The sequence below is a fragment of the Scaptodrosophila lebanonensis genome, unplaced genomic scaffold, assembly GCF_003285725.1.
Source record: "Scaptodrosophila lebanonensis strain 11010-0011.00,11010-0021.00 unplaced genomic scaffold, SlebRS2 tig00000001-arrow-pilon, whole genome shotgun sequence".
NCBI classification, from domain to species: Eukaryota; Metazoa; Arthropoda; class Insecta; order Diptera; family Drosophilidae; genus Scaptodrosophila; species Scaptodrosophila lebanonensis.
Window position 1 is genome coordinate 16411851 of NW_022060529.1, and position 17996 is coordinate 16429846.

Consider the following 17996-nt stretch of genomic DNA (forward strand, 5'->3'; position numbering starts at 1 on the left):
ATTACTAAATAATAGATTGCGTTCGCTTTTTTTTTTATATTGTATATGTATATGTACGTATAAATATGCCACAAAGCAAAGGACTGAGTGCATTTGTTCTCATGCTTAAAACGACAAATAGTTGTAAAAAACGAAAAACAAATTTTAAACATACAAACATGCCATGACATGCGATTCACAGGGCAAGTGTCGTTGCTTAAGGACTACACACTTAAAACGTAACGAATGCATAAAGGCTAGATCGAGTTCAGCAATTCGTGCTTAAGTCTAAGAGTCTACATCTCGCTTTATAAGCTGGTGCGATTATTGAGCGTGCGCTGTAGCGCATTGACACAGGACAACACATCTTCATAGTCCTTGGACCACTCACGCAAATTGCGTTCCAAGTTCTCCAGTCGTGTCTGACCAAGTCGTACGCCAGCATGTTTGATGGCTGCATAGCAGGAGCAGGCAAGCAGCTTGAAACACTGTCGACGCACAGCATTGTGGGAGTTGCTCTCCCAGTTGGGTGTGCTGGCCACACACTGCCAGGCCATGCTGACATAGTCGATCAGAGCATCCCAGTGCGTGGAATCATGCAATCGCTTTGCCTGCATCTGCAGCAGCCGTTTGAACTCATTGAGATGTATGGCTGCCTTCGAATATGCAGCTGCATCGGTTTTCTTGCACAGGCGCGAGGTGGGTAGGGATTTAAAAATCAGTCGTTTCGCATAGTGCAGCTCCTGCTCCAGTGCACTGTAAGAAATTCAAAATAATTAAAGTCACAGTAGTATTATAATAGATAAACAACTGACCTGATGTCTGGAGTAGGTAGCTGAGCGCGCAACTGCTGTTCGGCGCTTTCACAATCTGCAGGTATTTCCTGCTTGATTTTGCACATGACCATGTCGATAAGTTGCTGCTGCGACAGGCCCTGTAACAACAGAGGCAAAGGCACATCGCTATTCGTTTGCCCCACAGGGCGATCATCCATTTTCAGTTTCTTTACTATTGGCGTACCCGGCCAGAGCTGCTGTTTTGTGCCGGTTAACTTAATGGGCGAATAACTATCCATAGGTATTGGCTCGGGAGGTGTGCTTCCCATAGTTAGGCGTTTGCGCGGCGAACTGCGCAATATCATGCCACTGGTTAATTGAAGATTTTTCGTGGGTGTGCGCTGGAAGGGACTACGGATGGTTGTAGGGCCTCCGCTGCTAGGCGAGAATGTGGTTGTGAACCGCCGCCCTCGTTGTCGTATCACCAGCTCATCTGGTGAGGGTAATGGCGAAAAGTTAAAATCCTGCGTTTGCACCACATTTGCCGCATTGTCCACAAACACTGCAATGCCTCCTCCATTAGGGGTGTTGTTAATGGCAGCTGGCGTTGGTTCGTCAGGAGTGCGACGGTTAGCATTCGTTGGAGTGTTTGCAACGCGTAGTGCCTCCAGACGATCAGGTATTTCCGCCAAGGCCATACGCGTCTGCAACGGTGTCGTCATTTCTCCTATACGATCGACAAAGGGGGAACAATCTTGTCGCGTTGTAATCTAACACCCATGCACTTACTTTATATATTTTTTAAGGCCAACTCTTATTGTATTTATGTGCTACGCGTGCTAATTAAACACTTATTCTTGGCTTAGTTGGGCGTAGGTATAAACCTTTACGCCTCTGTTGAAGATGCCGATTTTTCTTTATTTTTGTTTGCAGTCGTCGAATTGCGCCAATTTGTTAATCACAACTAAGTGGCAACTCTGCTCGCGCATGGCTACTCCAAGACGACTCTGCATGCTTTAAATTGGTAGCACTGGCAATTGACAGCTCTTCAAAGTGACTCTTTCGTTTCCTTTTCTTTTGGATTGCGTTGGTGGATTGATTAGGTCCACGTATTTTGAACAAGAAGTAACTATAACTATCAATTAGTCTAAATGCGGGAGGAACATGCCAAGGTTGCATATCACTACAAAACCTACGAAGTGCCTTAGCATCGATCTTTAAAAATCTGCTTTGACAATGGAACTAACATACATACATATGTACATATGTACGTACATAACCACGTGCAACGGCAACATTAAAAGAATGAGTTTCTTTTTGGGATTTAATTTATGCCGGTGAACAGACGGTTGTGGGTGAGTTTGAATATTGCTTATGTTTTAGCTGAATATCATCTAGTGATGAGATTATTTTTTAATTCATATTAATAATGTTGAAATCTTAACATGCATCACCATCTGAAACTTTAGATGTAATTTAATATTTAAATGATTATAGAACTTTAGCTAAAGATCCGTATACATTCATTACAGATGGCGCCTGGAAAATATACTTTATGAAAGGCAGGACACTTATATTCTGAAAATCGGTTGATTTAACAGGCGGGTCTTGAGCTGGAAGAGGTAATAAATGCATTTTATATCAACATTAGTTTTAATTTTAGTTGATGATAAATCGAATCCTTATCAGAGACAATATTGTGTTGAAATCTCAACATGCATCACCATCTGAAAATATGTATTTAATTTTATTCATAAAATACATAAAACGCAAGCTATTTATTTCTTTATTTTTATTGCAGGAATCATTTGAGTGCACTACAAAATATATTTAATTTCCATTTATGATTGTCATGGAAATCGGTAAGAACTTAGTTCATGTTATTTTCGCATTTGATTTGCTTTCACTTGATGAGACAAATAACTCTATTCAGAGAAATTGTGTTGAAATCTCAACATGCATCACCATCTGAAAACTTACGCACTTTTAATATTTAACTTGGACGAGGAAGATGTCTGAATAAATCACTTTTTTTGTTTCAGTTCCTACCACGTGGAAATTAATTTGGACACCTGCAATGCAACATTTAAGTAATATGTACTCATATTTGTGTGTATTTTGATTATTTTATTAAACTCAATAATTAACTTAAAACAAATATTACAAATCTGTTTAACATTGCATTGGGATGCCTGTTTATAAGTCACATCACCGCCACAACAATAACAGCAAGAAGATAATTTCCTTCTTGCCCACAGCCCAACATCTCGTCCAGTTGGAGCTGTTTGGTGAGGGTACCGTGCCATCGAGTACCTCTTTATTCGCTGCCCTAACCGCCGTTCCAGGATCATTAAAACCGCGTTTCTTTTTAAAACTCTCGTAATACCAGTCCATGCCATCCTTGCGATCGACCCGCTCAACTTGCTTCTCGTCGAGCTCAGTGCGTTTCTGGGCATTAGCTGTAACGTGCTGCTCACTATCCGTCGCCAGATTGTCTGCACTTGGTGTGGTGCGTTGATATTCCTCCGCCGTCGGCTGAGCAATTTGCTGCTGATATGGAGCATAGACCTTGGTGATGGTCGAACGACCGCCGGGCGCTCGGGCGTTGTGCTGGACTCGTGGTGGGGGTGGAGCGGTGACAGCAGGGCGAACAGTTGCTTGCAGCTCGGCGTTTGCCTCAGTTGGTAACGCTTCTGGCGTATCTGTTGTTGTCACCCAGGAATGACTTTTGATTTGGGCCACGTGTTCTTCGGCTGGTGGTATAAGCAAGATGGTTTCGGCTGTGGTTGATTGCATTAATGGAGGTGGTTTAAGCAATGTAACTGATTGTGCTTCCAAATCCTCATCATCGTAATGCGACTCGAATTGTTCACTGCTTGGGCTTGAAGTCGAAGTAGTTGTGGGTGCGGCTGTCGATGTCGTTGTAGTTGTCGTTATTGTGGCCTTGTGGTTGATAGTGGGTGGTGCTGTGGCTGGTCTCGTGCTGCGCACTATTGGAGGATTTGTGGTTACATCATCTATCACTTCTGTCACTTGGTATGAGAGGTCCTCGCTGCTTGTTTCCTTTGTCTCCAAACTGTTGGCGACTGTGGTCTTGGGCTCCTGCCTTACTGCAATCGGTATAAAGTTACGCTCGGCCTGTGGGTTCTTCGTCTTATTGACAGCCTCAACCAAACCACGTCTGGGATCGTGTACAGGCGTGAAGCCTCCAACATGTGGTGGTACAATGGGTCGGAAACCCCCACGTTCTATGCTCGTGGGCTCCCGAAATGTGGTGCGAAAAGCACCCATTGTTGTGGCTGAGCTTTCGTTGCTTAGCGATTCCTCCGAGTTGGCCTCCACATACCGATTGCGGGCTGTAGCCTTCGTTTCATGCTGCTGCTGTTGCAGATACTTCTCGAATTCCATGCTATTCGGCTGATACATTCGGGTCTTGCTCCGTCCCGCCGGCAAATTGATGTTAGCCATGCGATGAGTGGCGGGCATGTCATCGGTGCCGGCACGCTGTTTGCGACCTCGCTCTCCAAAACCAAAGAACCGTCCCAGGCTTAGGCTGGGTATGGGGTAGCCAAAGAAGGTGAAGGGCGAGCCGCCCGGCGTACTGGCTGCCCCAGGTCTCTGTGGGCGCCGATTGAAATACTTGGTGTGGAGCAGCGTATTGTTCAGATCAATGTTGGGATTCAGTGTTGCTGTCGGTTTGGGGCGCTGTGAAGTGCTCAACACTGCGTTGCTGGCATCTGGCGCATCTGTGTTGTCCACATACTGATCATAGAAGTATTCGCTCTCTCCGACCATCGGACGCTCGCCTGCTTGACTCCCAGTGGCATCGTAGGTCTCGCACTCATCGTTATAGTCCTCGGGCAAATCCCGCTGGAATACATCGCCATGCTCATTGAGCAGAGGTAGTTGATTTCCATCTGTACGTTCATTATCGCCCCCACCACTGAATACATCGAGGCCGGCACACAAGCTGCGTTCCATGCGCGCTGCTCGCAGCAGACGTCCATCTTGACACTTCGGCCCCGGATAGGGAAAATTTGTCTCCTGTAGCCAAACCGAAAGCCACTGCATCGCGCAGTTGCAGTCAATGGGGTTGCCTACAAATAATAATTAGAAACGATGGTTAAATGTATTTGAGTTTCTCATAAAAATAACATTTTTAGCAGCCCATCAATTTAATGAAAATATACTACTTGATGAGAAGGCGAATTCTTTTTAGCTTCATTTTCTGCAATGTCTATAAACCAATTCAAATAATGCGTTATTAGCAGTGTCTGACTTTTGTGCAAAAAATATTTAATGAAGGTATAAAATTTTTTACACTATTTTATTTCCTTAACATTTTCTTAAGCTTACACAAATTGTAACCCCTCAGGTGAGAATGTCAAAATTTTATTAAAGGGTATACTATTTTGTGTAATACTTTTAGGTCATTTGGGTTTAATTTTTGTTATTATCTTTTATTTATTTGAGCTCGGAGTGGTGATATGTTATATTATTATTTAAATTTCTTTTTTAATAAACTCTACTATTTTATTAAGCTTAAATAAAGTTATTCTTGTGTTTTAATAAGCAATTGAAAAAATAAATTTCTAATTTATTGGGGATTTATGAACCGACGTCAATATAATGCGGCTCGAATTTTTGAAGAATAACTAAAGGTTCCCTATTCCTGGTAACCCTTTTTCTAGATCTCTCAATAAATATGGATAAAGACTAAAGAAAACTAAGAAAATTGGAAAAATAGGGAGTTAAAAAACAAATCATTGATGAATTAAAGTTTCATCAATCGGGTCAGGAGTAACTAAAGGTTCCCTATTCCTGGTAACCCTTTTTTCTAGATCTCTCAATAAATATGGATAAAAGTATGCTAAGAAAATTGGAAAAATGGGGAGATAAAAAACAAATCATTGATGAATTAAAGTTTTATCAATCGGGTCATTTGATTCGGGTTGGTAACGAAATAATAGGTGAAATCTGTTAAATCTATTTAAATCTAAATCTATTCCAATTATGTGATCTTCAAGTGATATTTTACTTCAATTGTTTTGCTAAACATTAGATGACCCCTTCAATTACCGTTTCTACATAATCTTTGAACTTCAATCTATAGTTTCTCTTACCGTCGACATCCAGTATTGCAATGTTGCCCCTCAAATTGCGAAATGTTCTCTCCTTGATGGTGCGCAACTGATTATTGCGCATAGATAGCACCCGTAGACGCGGCATGGTCTCAAAAGGCGAGCCCTAGTTATACCAAAATGTAATAAGTGGTAGCATGACTATTTTGAATCTCACATCGGCTCACCTGTATCCTACATATCTGATTGTTGTCCATTTTCAGTTCCACCAGCCAATTGAGCGCCTTAAGCGGCATCGTTGGCACCAATTTGACGGCATTGGTAGATAAGTCGAGTACCTCTAGGTTCCGCATGCTGCGTAATCCGGTATTTTCCATATTGCGGAAGTGATTGTTGGACAAATTGAGGAAGACGAGCGAGTTGGCATTGTGGAAACTCTCTGGGGAGATATAGCGTAGCTTGTTGTATTGGAAATGGGAGGCCAGTAGGTTGGGCAAATCCTCAAATACGTGATCCTTCAGTTCGACAAGCTTATTATCGGCCAGCACAAACTCCTGTAGGTCATTCAATTGCTTGAGGGCGCCCGGTTGCACGCTGCCGATCTCATTGCTGCTTAAATCCAGGTACTGTAACTTGGGCAGATTCCGAAACGTGCCCTGCTGGAGTTCCACAATGAGATTATTGGATAGACGAATCTCTACTACGTTGCGCCAAGCATTGACCACATCCGAGTGCACTCGCGATATCTGATTATAGCTCAGATCGATGTCGCGAAGGCTGTGCAAATTGCCCAAGCCCACAGATATATCTAGAAGGGCATTACCCGACAAATCCAGATATTCCAACGAGCGTTGGGCGTCAAAGGCTGTGGGCGAAATGCTGCGAATGAGATTGCGTGACAAATCTAGCTGCTCCAGACGACTGTTGTTCGACAAGAAGTGATCTGTTATGGATTCCAGTTTGTTCGATTGCAGGTTGAGATTGCGGAGCTCAGAAAGCGGTAGCAAGGCACGCTCGTCCGCCTGCGACACTTGATTCTCCTGGAGATGCAGCAGCTCCAGCTGCTGAATGCCCAGAAAGGAGGTGTCCTCCAGCAGATGTAGACGATTCTGTGCCAGGCTCAGCACACGCAGCTCAGGCGTACCCTTAAATCCGTGACGCGGCAGCTGTTCGATGCGATTCTGGCTGAGATCGAGCATGCGCAGATTGGGCAACTGCAGAGACTTGCTTGCGGATGCGGGAAGGGTAGTGATGTGGTTCCCACGCAGCGAGATGCGTTCCACAATGGGTGGTAGGCCGGGAATAACGGTCGAGAACTGATTATAGCTGGCATCCACCTCAAAAAGTCGCTCCAAATGCTGAAAAGTGCCCGGATGCAGCTTGCTCAGCTCGTTGGAGGATATATTCAGCGTCTCCAGCAGCGGATTGTGGCGAAAAGTATTTGGAGCCATCTCCCTCAACCCGTTTTCGCTGAGATCGAGGCGTCGCAATGAGGGCAAGCCAGCCAACAGTTGTGCATCCACGTTCCCAAACTGATTCTGCGCCAGATCCAAGCCCTTGAGACCAGGCAGATTCCAAAACGGCAGCGGCAGAGCCGAAGATAGGCTGTTGTTGCGCATGCGCAGCTCCCGCAGGGCGGGCATGGCCATCAAAGCGTCGCGCTCAATCAAACGCAGCTGATTATTATTCAAATGCAGTTGCTCCAGCGTGCCATGGCCACGCAGAGCGCCATAGGGTAGCTCACTCAACAGGTTGTTGCTCATGTCCAGGAAACGTAGTGTGGGCAAAGCGTCCAAAAGCGCTCTTAACGCTTCCACATGGCTTATCTCATTGTTGTAGATGTGTACGGACTCCACGCCCACGTCACTTCCGGAAGTCTGCAGCAGCGATTCCGGATGTATGCGGCGAATGAAATTGTTCTGCATGTAGATGGTCTTCAGCTGCGGGGTGCGCAAGAAGGCGCCATATTGGAGCTCCGTAATACGATTGTCGTTCAAATGCAGCTCAGACAGATTGGGCAAATCCACAAAGGATCCGTCCTCGATGACGTTGATGATATTGTGGTCTAGGCGCAGTTTCTTCAGGTGCTCCAAGTCCTTCACAATACGCCCGATCATGCCCACATCACTGATCTGATTGTGCGAGAGCTTCAGGCTCACTAGATTCGGCAGACGCGAGAGCGAACGCAAATGGAGCCAGTTCAGGCCATTGCGACTCAGGTCTAGATTCTTCAGCGAGATGAGGCCATCAAACAGACCCGCCTCTAGGCGCGTCAGTCCTGTACCGCCCGTTATGTGAATATGTTGCACCTTTGGCAGATGCCTGAAGAGGTGGGGTGGCAGCTCTTGCAGCGAGGCACTTTGAACACTCAGGTACGTGAGACTTAGAAGTCCGGAAAAGTCTGGCAAATGCTTCAGCTCCTCACTCTGTATTGTTATGGCCAGCATGTTGATCATGCCGTTTAAGCTCTCCGCGGGAATGCTACGAAGTTGCGGCTCCACAATAAAAACCTCGACCAGACTGTTCTCCAGCTCGTTCAGCCAGCCATTGGACATACGCTCGATGCTATTGTAGCGCAGCATAAGACGTACTATCTGCAGATTGCCAAAGAAGCGACCCGGTAGTGCCGGCAGCTGATTGTTCTCCAGCACCAGTTCATCGATTTGAGTTTTAATATTACGCTCGACAGCTTTTAATCCGTCCATGATCTGAGGCAAGTTGCTATGGGAGCACCTGGTAAACATGTAGGTAAGTGTTGGTAGGATTGTTACTAAGTTTCTCGAAAATAAGTATTATCCTGAGATCCCCAGGGTGGGAAGAAAATTATGCGAGTGCACCACGAATTTATCTTAAAGTATTGATCGCATATTGCTTTCAAATAGATGGCTTACTCGAATGTTTCGAAGGGAAATCCCTAAAATCAGGGATAAATAAACACCTGCTTCTTTATTGTATACCCCATAAAATAAAATGTGTTCTAATATATAATATGAAAAGATGACTTAACGGAAGTGGGAATTCAAATTTAGACCACTTGTGTTATTATGAATTATTATTATTTAGGGGGAGTCTCACAAAAGCCACCGAAATTAGATGCATCTTAGGGGAAGACAGTTGCTCCACCTCCCCTATGAAGGAGAGCAGTTCTCTCAGCGAGAAATACACTATTTCTATCCCACTTACCATATTTGTATCTCTTTTCCACGTAGAGTGCAGCGACAGGGCAATATTGCCTCGGATGGTGGGCAACTATCGGCCATCGTTGCTGCTGTCCAGATGGACAGCAGTATAAGACAATGTAGCCTCCATGAAGGTACTCCAAGTATCAACATTTTTTACTAGCTTTGTGCATATGGAGCAATTGACGTAGGGAATATATTCATAGCTATAGAAAATGTATAAAAATGATTTGAAAATTATTTACACTAAGAGTCCCAAGCAGAATAAACTGTGAATGTCTCTCAGAGAAACAAAATTCTTCCAACTAGGTGCAAGTTCTGAAGAGGAGCTTTACATATATTTTTAAATATATTTGCATTAGTTTGGGGTTTTTTTTTTCTGATAGACTTCTCAGCGAACTGCAAGCTTGTTCCTTTGTTTGCTTCTATTAACATCTGAAGATGTCACATTAATGATCTTATTCCATATTTTAGAATTAGTTTCATTGCCGATAAACCGATAAGCAGTCAGTAATTTTCTTATCTGTAATATTTTTTAAGGTATTGGATCTTACCACACCTGTGGTCAATGATATTTTTAGGCACATTTCCATTTTTTACCTTTCAAAACGCTATAAATCGCTCAGCGGGCGAAGCTACCTCCGTATCTCTGGAATTATCACTCAAGTGTTCTACATGGAATAAAAAAAACATTATGTTCGATAAGCCGCAACCAGCTATATAAGGGCGGACAATTAGCTTAGAGTTTTATTAAAGTATCATTGGCTACTGTGGAAAAATGCGTATTTTTCTTTGTGCTCTACTTTGTCTGGCTTGGACATTTGCAGGCGCCAACAAGCCTGAAGTCGTCCTGCTCGATTTTGTTACGTCGGGTGAGCGCATTCGCTCCCATGGATACCCGATGGAAACCCATACGGTCACCACCGAGGACGGTTACGTGCTGACTCTCTTCCGCATACCCTACTCGCACAAGCTGCAGAATCAGAATGCAGAGCGTCCGGCGGTTCTGCTCCAGCACGGACTCTTTAGTAACTCCGACTGCTGGCTGAGCAGCGGTCCAGACAACTCGCTGGCCTATCTATTGGCCGATGCCGGCTACGATGTCTGGCTGGGAAATGCACGCGGCAACATCTACTCGAGGGAAAATGAAGTGATCTCCTTGAATAATCCAAAGTTTTGGCACTTTGACTGGCACGAGATCGGCACCATTGATATTCCGGCTATGATTGATTATATCCTGGAAGAGACAGGCCAGTCACAAGTGCACTACGCTGGTCACTCCCAAGGCACAACCGTCTATTTGGTCATGCTTTCAGAGCGTCCGGAATATAATGCCAAGATCAAGTCCGGCCATCTCTTGGCCCCATGTGCTTTCTTCGAACACGGCGCTTCTCCGGTTTTCAAATACGTGGGAGCTTTGGTGGGCACACCAGGTGGTGTGTGGAATCAACTTCTTGTTGATACGGAGCTCATTCCCCACAATGCGCTGGTCAATCGCTTTGCGGACACCGCATGTGGGGAACATAGCGAACATGATGAGTACTGCAGAAATGCCTTTGTACTCTTTGCCAACGGCGGATATCAGAACACCAATGTGGTGGGTAAAGCAACAACATTTTGCGACCACACATGCCTTATTTTCGTTTCCTCCCCCATCTAGACATCACTGCAGGTCCTCATTGAAACTCATCCGGCTGGCTCCTCGAGCAATCAGGGCATACATTACATGCAACTGTGGGCCTCCCATGAGTTCCGCCAATACGATTGGGGCACCAAGAAGAATCGGCAACTTTATGGCCAGGACTTGCCACCAGACTACGACCTCAGCAAAATTACGGCTGCCACACACTCTTATTCCAGCCACAACGACGCTCTCTGTGGACCTCAGGATGTCGACACCTTGGTCTCCCAGTTCACCCATTTGACTGAGGATCATCGCATACCCTTGCAAAGCTTCAACCATTTGGATTTCATTGTAGCCAAGAATATGAAGGAATTGGTCAATGATTTGGTGGTGGAACGTATAAATAGCTATGAAGGCTAATGGAAACCAAAATGAATAATAAAAACTTGAAATGCATATACCCAATGGCTTTTAAATCAAGAATTTGATGAGGCATAGAAATATTTCTAATCATACCCCTTCACTAAGCGAGAAAGGACATATTTGTTTAAAATGGGAATGCAGAATGGTAGAATTCTTCTAAAATGTACAGGACAAGACAAATCCATATTAGATTGCTGTCTCTTTCAATCATAATTCCATCCTATCCTGTCCTAAAACTATAGATCTGAAACCTTCTACGAAGGTTAATTACAAATTAATAAGATTGGTGTCAACTCTAGGGATGCTGGAAAATATGACTCCAAACAGGAAAAAGGGGAAACATATTTTTTATAAAAGAATTGAAAATATAGGATACACCGGCTGACTCTGATCTTGAACGAACAAGATGATTATTTAAAAGGCTAAATAGTACACACTAGCTTCGGCTTTAAAATGAATAATATAGATTAGAAAGTCTCAACTGCCTTTCTTTCTTATCTGTGCCATTTTTTAGTCTTTCTAATTATTCCGTTTTTAAAAACGCTCTCTCTCTCTCTATATATATATATATATATATATATATATATATATATATATATATATATATATATATATATATATATATATACATTCCTTAGCCAAGCCGCCTCCGTATCAGTGTAATTATTTCTTAGCGGTTCGGCCTGAAATAAATCTAGAATTTCGTTAGATAAGCCGACAGGCGCTAAGCATATATAAGGGCTGGATCAGCAGTGTCTTGTTTCTTTCAAAATGCAGTTTATTTTCTTTGGTCTATTATGTCTTATTTCGAAATTAGTAAACAATCCTGAATGGAAATCGGATGGACGCATACGCTCCCATGGATATCCGGCGGAAAGACATACGGTTACCACTCAGGATGGTTACGTGCTGACTCTGTTCCGCATACCCTACTCCCACAAGCTACAGAATCAGAATGCGAAGCGTCCAGCGGTTCTGCTACAGCACGGACTCTTTAGTAATTCCGACGCTTGGTTGTGCAGTGGACCAGACAACTCGCTGGCCTATCTATTGGCCGATGCCGGCTACGATGTCTGGCTAGGAAACGCACGCGGCAATAACTATTCAAAGAAAAATAAAATGGTTTCAGTGAATAGTCCGAAGTTTTGGCACTTTGACTGGCACGAGATCGGCACCATTGATATTCCGGCTATGATTGATTATATCCTGGAAGAGACAGGCCAGTCACAAGTGCACTACGCTGGTCACTCCCAAGGCACAACCGTCTATTTGGTCATGCTTTCAGAGCGTCCGGAATATAATGCCAAGATCAAGTCCGGCCATCTCTTGGCGCCCTGTGCTTTCTTTGAGCATGCTCCTTCTATGGCTTTCAAATTGTTTGCGCCGGCCCTGGGTAATCCCTATAACGCTTTCAGTAAAGGTTTAGTTGATAAAGAGTTTTTGCCTTTTACCTTGGGAATTAGTCCTTTGTTGGATTTGTTTTGCGGTGATCGAACCAAGTACTATAGGAGCTTCACGGACTATTATAAAAACTCTAATATGGTAAGTAAAGCTATAATATTATTCGTCAGCACATGATGAATTTTCTTTTCGCCTTTTTAGAGCTCACTCGCGGTACTAAGAAAAACTCATTTTGCGGGAAATTCGAATAATCAGGTCCTACATTACATGCAACTGTGGATATCGAAAAAGTTCCGTCAGTACGATTGGGGTCTCGAAAAGAACAGAGAACTTTATGGCCAGGACATGCCACCGGATTACGACCTCAGCAAAATAACTGCTGCCACACACGCCTATACCGCCCACAACGATGATAAGTGTGGACCTCAGGATGTCGAAACTTTGGTGTCTAGTTTCCCCCATTTGATTGAGCATCATCGTATACCATTGGAGAGTTTCAGTCATTTAGATTTTATTACAGCCATCAACATGAAAGAATTGGTCAATGATTTGGTTGTTAAACGTATAAATCTTTATGAAGGTCGATAAGAAGTTATCAATAGAATTTAAAAAAAAAGAATTTAAATCGATTAGATTATATTTACGAGTATATGAATGTGTAGGGATTAACCTTTAGCAGACCTGCTTTGGTTTACTTATCTAATCGAATTGTTTAACATTAATAGTTGTCTGCCTATGAATGCTTATAAATATGCGTATTCATGGTAAATCAAATTATACTGCTGTCTTAAGGGGAGTTTTGTAATGTCGATGGTACTATCTAAGTATAAATAGTGCCACTATAATCAGCTGAATGGAATCATATTATCTAGGTAATGCGTTTCAATGCAGAAAAGCACTTCTGCTACGCCTCTATTAGGGCAGTCCCACTTATAAACTATTGTGTCTAATATATTATACAGAGTGAACAATTTTAAGGAGATCACTATATGCTCATGAAATATAGCTTTCATTATTGTACATGTTCTAAACACGGTTATCTTTCTTTAGAACTTTTCTTTTTAACAGTTGTTTGTATGAAGAAAAGTAAAGGCCCACAATTCTAATTCGAAAGAATTGAACGAGGAAATTATAGAAAATGTGTTACTTTATTCCTTTCTCCCTTTCTTCTCCACATTCCTAGAAAAAGCAGACATCTTTTTATGAAAAGATTAGAGAGAATTGCTGTCGTCTTGATTCTTGAAATATGTTGAAGAGAAAAGGTAACATAACTTTTTAGGGAAATATATTTCATCGATCAATAACTTGTTTGGCGTCAAATTAATGAACCTTTGTGAAAATGTTGCTAAACAGACTTATATATTATACAGAGTAAACAATTTTAAGAAGATCACTATGTGCTCATGAAATATAGCTTTCATTATTGTACCTATTCTAAAAACGATTATCTTTCTTTAGAACTTTTCTTTTTAACAGTTGTTCGTATGAAGAAAAGTAAAGGCCCACAATTCTAATTCGAAAGAATTGAACGAGGAAATTATAGAAAATGTGTTACTTTATTCCTTTCTCCCTTTCTTCTCCACATTCCTAGAAAAAGCAGACATCTTTTTATGAAAAGATTAGAGAGAATTGCTGTCGTCTTGATTCTTGAAATATGTTGAAGAGAAAAGTTAACATAACTTTTTAGGGAATAACTTGTTTGGCGTCAAATTAATGAACCTTTGTGAAAATGTTGCTAAACAGACTTTTATTTATTTATTTTTAATAAATTATAATATTTTCTGGAAATGGGTGAAGAACCAATTGGGAGGTTATCTATAGATCTGGTTTCAATCTTACTTATTTACTATATGTAGTATTGTTGTTTATTAGTCTGCCCTTAAATGAAGAAGTGTTTATCATCTAAATAAATGCAACAATGAGTGCTATTATAGCCAACTATTGGCAATACAACTGTACAGATTCCTTCAGACAATCGTGAAGGTTACACCTGCATACATGGATGATCTTTTTTTGGATAATGGTATTGCGAACGCTTCATAAATTTGTACTTAGGCAGGCGTGCGACAGGAAGTTGTATGCAATAACCAACAAAGTTCAGACAAAAGTCTATTTGTAGTCCATAAGTCTACATGCTACGTGTATAGTACAAGACTGTTTCAAGTTTTCTATGCAGCTGCGCAGCTCAACCCCAAAAACGGCTGAAAAAAAGAAACTTTTTGCGCCAAGAAGCGTAACATGCCTTTTCAACAAAATTTTGTAATCATTTAACAACAACAACAAGAAGAAGAAGCGAATGTGGAAGAAGAAGCAGAAGACAACAACTACGAAAAGGTAGTGGCAAACTTTGGCATCGAGTGAAACGATCCACCACCAACACCACCACTAGCTTAGAGGCTGTGGCTATGGCGGTGGCGGTGGCTGTGGCTCCTCTCTACGCATGCGCGGCAAGCTTACATCAAACGAACCTTGAAATTATTGTCGTTTTCATCATTGTCTGTAATTTCTTTCGCCTTCAGTTGCAGCAGAGACAACAGAGTAAGGTACACAAATACATACACACATATATTTATGTATATATGTGCGAATAGTATGTAGATATAGGCAGGCAGGCAGGCAGGCAGTTGGCTTAGTTCGAGAGTCTCCGGCTGGCGCAACTAAATGCGGCTTATAGCCGTTGCTGACGGTTTACCTCTGTCACACAATCTTTGTCTTTGGCGACATTTTCACCAGCTACCTGGCTTCTCTATTTTGCTCTGATTTCTTTTGAGTCCCAGCTAATTAAGTAACTGTTAAATGCGAGTATGTGAGTAAATGCTGCTAAAACGGGTCTTTTCCGTGCTCCATAATATTCTCAATAGAAGCAGAATTGCAGATCTTGTGCAAACGATAATGAAAAATCTTTGGCCATGTAGCGGAAGACTCTAGAGAGACCTTAAGCCGTATTCGACACAAAACAAAGGCCTTAGCTTCAATCTTACTCTAATAGTGCAGTTACAGATTTGGCGTAAAATCCAAGTTCCCAAAGATATCTATCCAGTGCTGATGTGTTTACATATCCGCAAGCAAAGTTTTCTTCATTTGAAATTTGCAAAGCTTTCAAAAATTTGGCAACGGGTTGCTCAATGCCCTTTAGTTTTGCGCTTTTCCACACTTTATTATTACAATTTTTTAAATATTTTCAAATGCTTTTCTACACTATTTTTCACTTCACTTTCGAACGCACTTTTGCTTTTGCAATTCTCTATAATTAAATTAAAATTCCACCAAGCTTTATCGCTAATTGCTCAGACACTCCAACTTCTGTATATAGTATGTCCATTTGATTTACCGTCTTGACGAACCGTCCCGTTTGGAATGCACGCTAAAACTGTTTTGAAAATATTTTAGCCATAGTCGTCCAGCAGATTACTCAAGATTTCTATAAATGTTTTGAGTGGAAAATCGACTTACATACATATGTATGTATGGCGTTGTTTGTGTGAGGGGAATGCGGAGCTTCCTGCCTGTGCAATATCGTAGCATAGTTTTGGCCACACTTGGCTGATTCTCACTCGAATCACTTCACCGGGCCTAAAGAAGTGGGGATGGTATGGTATGGCTTAAAACGTGCTTGGTTGAGGTTGGTTGAGGTTTGTGGATCGTATTTTTCCCGATGTTGTCTGAACTGTGACCGGAGAGCACACAGAGGTCGCCATATAAAAATATCTTAATGCGTAGAGCCTACTCCGTTTATTTTGGGAATTATTTGAAATTGTAAGTGAAATTAAAGAAAATTACTCAAAATGAAGGCCGCTAAAAGGCATAAGGCTAAAGATTTGCCGCAATCAAAGTTAATATAGTAAGTAGCATTTGCATTTTAGGTTTCAACATATAGATAATTTATTTATATATATTAGCTCAAATGAAAACAATTGGTTAATGGTTGAAATTGTAAAGCTCTTGATTTATAAATATTGCTATGGTATTTTGTGTTAGCAAAAAAAAAAAACAATCAAGTTCAATTTTATTGACATTAGCATTCATTTTTGAAATCAAAGGATATTCTGTGTATTCTATAAAAAGCTGGAGCTTTGCCTGGATTTCTTGTTGTATTTTCAATAGGATCCGGAAATCAAGCGCCGATAGAAATTATCCAGATGAGCCAAAATCTCAAAAAAATACCCAGAAATTAAAACTGAAGACTATGTTGATTTCTTTCTAATCAGAACTATTCACCGTTCGAAAAGCGTCTCGGTCGTGAAAAAGTTTGTGTTTGAATAAAATAATCTTAGGCGAAAATATCAGTGTTATGATATATCTATGTTATATCTATGTTCAGGTAGAAAGTCGGACTAAACATATATCTACTCGTTTTCTTTAATAATTTATACAAGTATGTTAAATATTTATTCACAACTTCTCCCCTATTTCAAGAGACCACGTTCCCTTAGCAGCCATTCCACACTTGTGTATATTCTTTGCTTTTTATCGCACATTTTTCCAAGTATTATAAAAAACCGACTGCCAACAAAATATCATTAAACGGTTTTGGCTAGCAATGACCCTTCACCAACCCATAAAATCTGCCCGCTCTCAAGCATAAAAACATTATAAATAAGTATTTATCTAACAAACATCTAGAGTTCCACCCGAAATGGTCAGCGACTAAGAGAGTTTAATCAATTAACGAAAAATATGAAATGTAAGATAGCCAGCAACGGTTTTCACTTTCGTTTCTTAAGTCGTTGAGTGAAATAGTTTCCATTTCTTTGCTCTCCACAAACACTCGGCTCCTCTCAGTTTTTTTAAATCAAATTAAAGACCTCATGAGGTGCTTAAATCATATTTTCGTCAAAGTTTTTGCGGCTCCCATGTTCGTCGTCGATGTCGACGTCTTCAGTTACATAAAGCGTCGCTAGTTTTGTATCGCTTGGCTGATCTATGGTAGGAGTGTATACGTTCATAGGCCCGTATAACGCTTCCCTAATACATATATTTAATTTACTTTATGATTAGTGTAAAAAGTTTTGTGTCATAGCGTCTTGCGTCGTTGCCTCCCTGTTGTTGATTCAGGAAAAGTGAAAATCATACCCGACTGTCTATTCTTTATTGGCAACAACAAAAATATTTTTGTATACTGTCATACGTAATCAGTTAGTTGATGATGGAAAATTGAAAAAAACATTCTCCAGACAAGCTATATAATATACGTAAATGTACTGATAAGCTTTTCAAAAACACATATTATTAGTTTCAAGTAAAATTCATTGCACTTTTTGTATTTGAAAAATATATAGTACTTGTATTCGCCACCCATCAACTGTTATCAGTGTCCCTTCAAATGCACATGCCATTAATTGGGTCTGAGCTGATGAAATAATTCTACGAGTACCCCCCACACTGGCCCAGGTTAAAACACCATAACAAAAATCCACAACCTATTAATGGTCAGCTGAGACTGTAATTCAATTTGGTTTCATTTCAAGGTTAATTCAATTGCTCGCCAATTGTTGAGCTGACAAAGTTCCAAAGCGTGTCTTACTTGTACACA

At 41.4% G+C, this 17996-nt stretch overlaps 4 protein-coding genes, 1 long non-coding RNA gene and 3 other non-coding genes across 9 annotated transcripts; 6 read left to right on the plus strand and 2 right to left on the minus strand.

Moving 5' to 3' along the window:
- Positions 1–27: 27 nt before the first annotated feature.
- Positions 28–1706, minus strand: LOC115624825. Of its 2 annotated transcripts, XM_030519681.1 has the most exons (3): positions 1545–1706; positions 795–1482; positions 28–735 (listed from the first exon to the last, which is right to left on the minus strand). In XM_030519681.1, exons 2-3 carry the CDS (start codon positions 1475–1477, stop codon positions 288–290), a joined length of 1131 nt encoding a protein of 376 aa, XP_030375541.1. In that variant the 5' UTR covers positions 1478–1482; positions 1545–1706; the 3' UTR covers positions 28–287. The 2 variants fall into 2 exon arrangements, with proteins under 2 accessions (XP_030375541.1, XP_030375535.1); XM_030519675.1 differs by having other exon boundaries at positions 795–1706.
- A 143-nt stretch (positions 1707–1849) lies between these two features.
- Positions 1850–2913, plus strand: LOC115634322. The gene is made up of 4 exons (XR_003996430.1): positions 1850–2110; positions 2288–2377; positions 2557–2617; positions 2798–2913. It is a non-coding gene; the product is annotated as an uncharacterized LOC115634322 (long non-coding RNA).
- On the plus strand, positions 2144–2224 carry LOC115620094. The gene has a single exon (XR_003995191.1). It is a non-coding gene; the product is annotated as a small nucleolar RNA Me18S-Um1356 (small nucleolar RNA).
- LOC115620095 lies at positions 2410–2494 on the plus strand. Its single transcript, XR_003995192.1, has one exon. It is a non-coding gene; the product is annotated as a small nucleolar RNA Me18S-Um1356 (small nucleolar RNA).
- On the plus strand, positions 2654–2739 carry LOC115620093. Its single transcript, XR_003995190.1, has one exon. It is a non-coding gene; the product is annotated as a small nucleolar RNA Me18S-Um1356 (small nucleolar RNA).
- Positions 2914–2963: 50 nt separating the features above from the next.
- On the minus strand, positions 2964–9096 carry LOC115627335 (protein artichoke). The gene is made up of 4 exons (XM_030523018.1): positions 9020–9096; positions 6064–8569; positions 5879–6002; positions 2964–4852 (listed from the first exon to the last, which is right to left on the minus strand). Exons 1-4 carry the CDS (start codon positions 9094–9096, stop codon positions 2964–2966), a joined length of 4596 nt encoding a protein of 1531 aa, XP_030378878.1.
- A 693-nt stretch (positions 9097–9789) lies between these two features.
- LOC115633262 (lipase 3) lies at positions 9790–11099 on the plus strand. The gene is made up of 2 exons (XM_030530670.1): positions 9790–10612; positions 10676–11099. Exons 1-2 carry the CDS (start codon positions 9794–9796, stop codon positions 11057–11059), a joined length of 1203 nt encoding a protein of 400 aa, XP_030386530.1. The 5' UTR covers positions 9790–9793; the 3' UTR covers positions 11060–11099.
- A 734-nt stretch (positions 11100–11833) lies between these two features.
- Positions 11834–13494, plus strand: LOC115627427 (lipase 3-like). The gene is made up of 2 exons (XM_030523131.1): positions 11834–12604; positions 12665–13494. The coding sequence occupies exons 1-2, from the start codon at positions 11834–11836 to the stop codon at positions 13049–13051; spliced, it is 1158 nt and encodes a 385-aa protein (XP_030378991.1). The 3' UTR covers positions 13052–13494.
- Positions 13495–17996: the final 4502 nt, after the last annotated feature.

Bases quoted from the DNA above. Each gene is read 5' to 3' on its own strand.
- LOC115627335 (XM_030523018.1), bottom strand. From the start codon at position 9,096: ATGGCCGATAGTTGCCCACCATCCGAGGCAATATTGCCCTGTCGCTGC. The intron at 6,003-6,063 runs GTGAGCCGATGT...TGGTATAACTAG, and splicing joins ATCAGATATGTAGGATACAG to GGCTCGCCTTTTGAGACCAT. The intron at 4,853-5,878 runs GTAAGAGAAACT...TATTATTTGTAG, and splicing joins TGCAATACTGGATGTCGACG to GCAACCCCATTGACTGCAAC.
- LOC115624825 (XM_030519681.1), bottom strand. From the start codon at position 1,477: ATGACGACACCGTTGCAGACGCGTATGGCCTTGGCGGAAATACCTGAT. The intron at 736-794 runs GTCAGTTGTTTA...AATTTCTTACAG, and splicing joins CTACCTACTCCAGACATCAG to TGCACTGGAGCAGGAGCTGC.
- LOC115627427 (XM_030523131.1), top strand. From the start codon at position 11,834: ATGCAGTTTATTTTCTTTGGTCTATTATGTCTTATTTCGAAATTAGTA. The intron at 12,605-12,664 runs GTAAGTAAAGCT...TCGCCTTTTTAG, and splicing joins ATTATAAAAACTCTAATATG to AGCTCACTCGCGGTACTAAG.
- LOC115633262 (XM_030530670.1), top strand. From the start codon at position 9,794: ATGCGTATTTTTCTTTGTGCTCTACTTTGTCTGGCTTGGACATTTGCA. The intron at 10,613-10,675 runs GTGGGTAAAGCA...TCCCCCATCTAG, and splicing joins GATATCAGAACACCAATGTG to ACATCACTGCAGGTCCTCAT.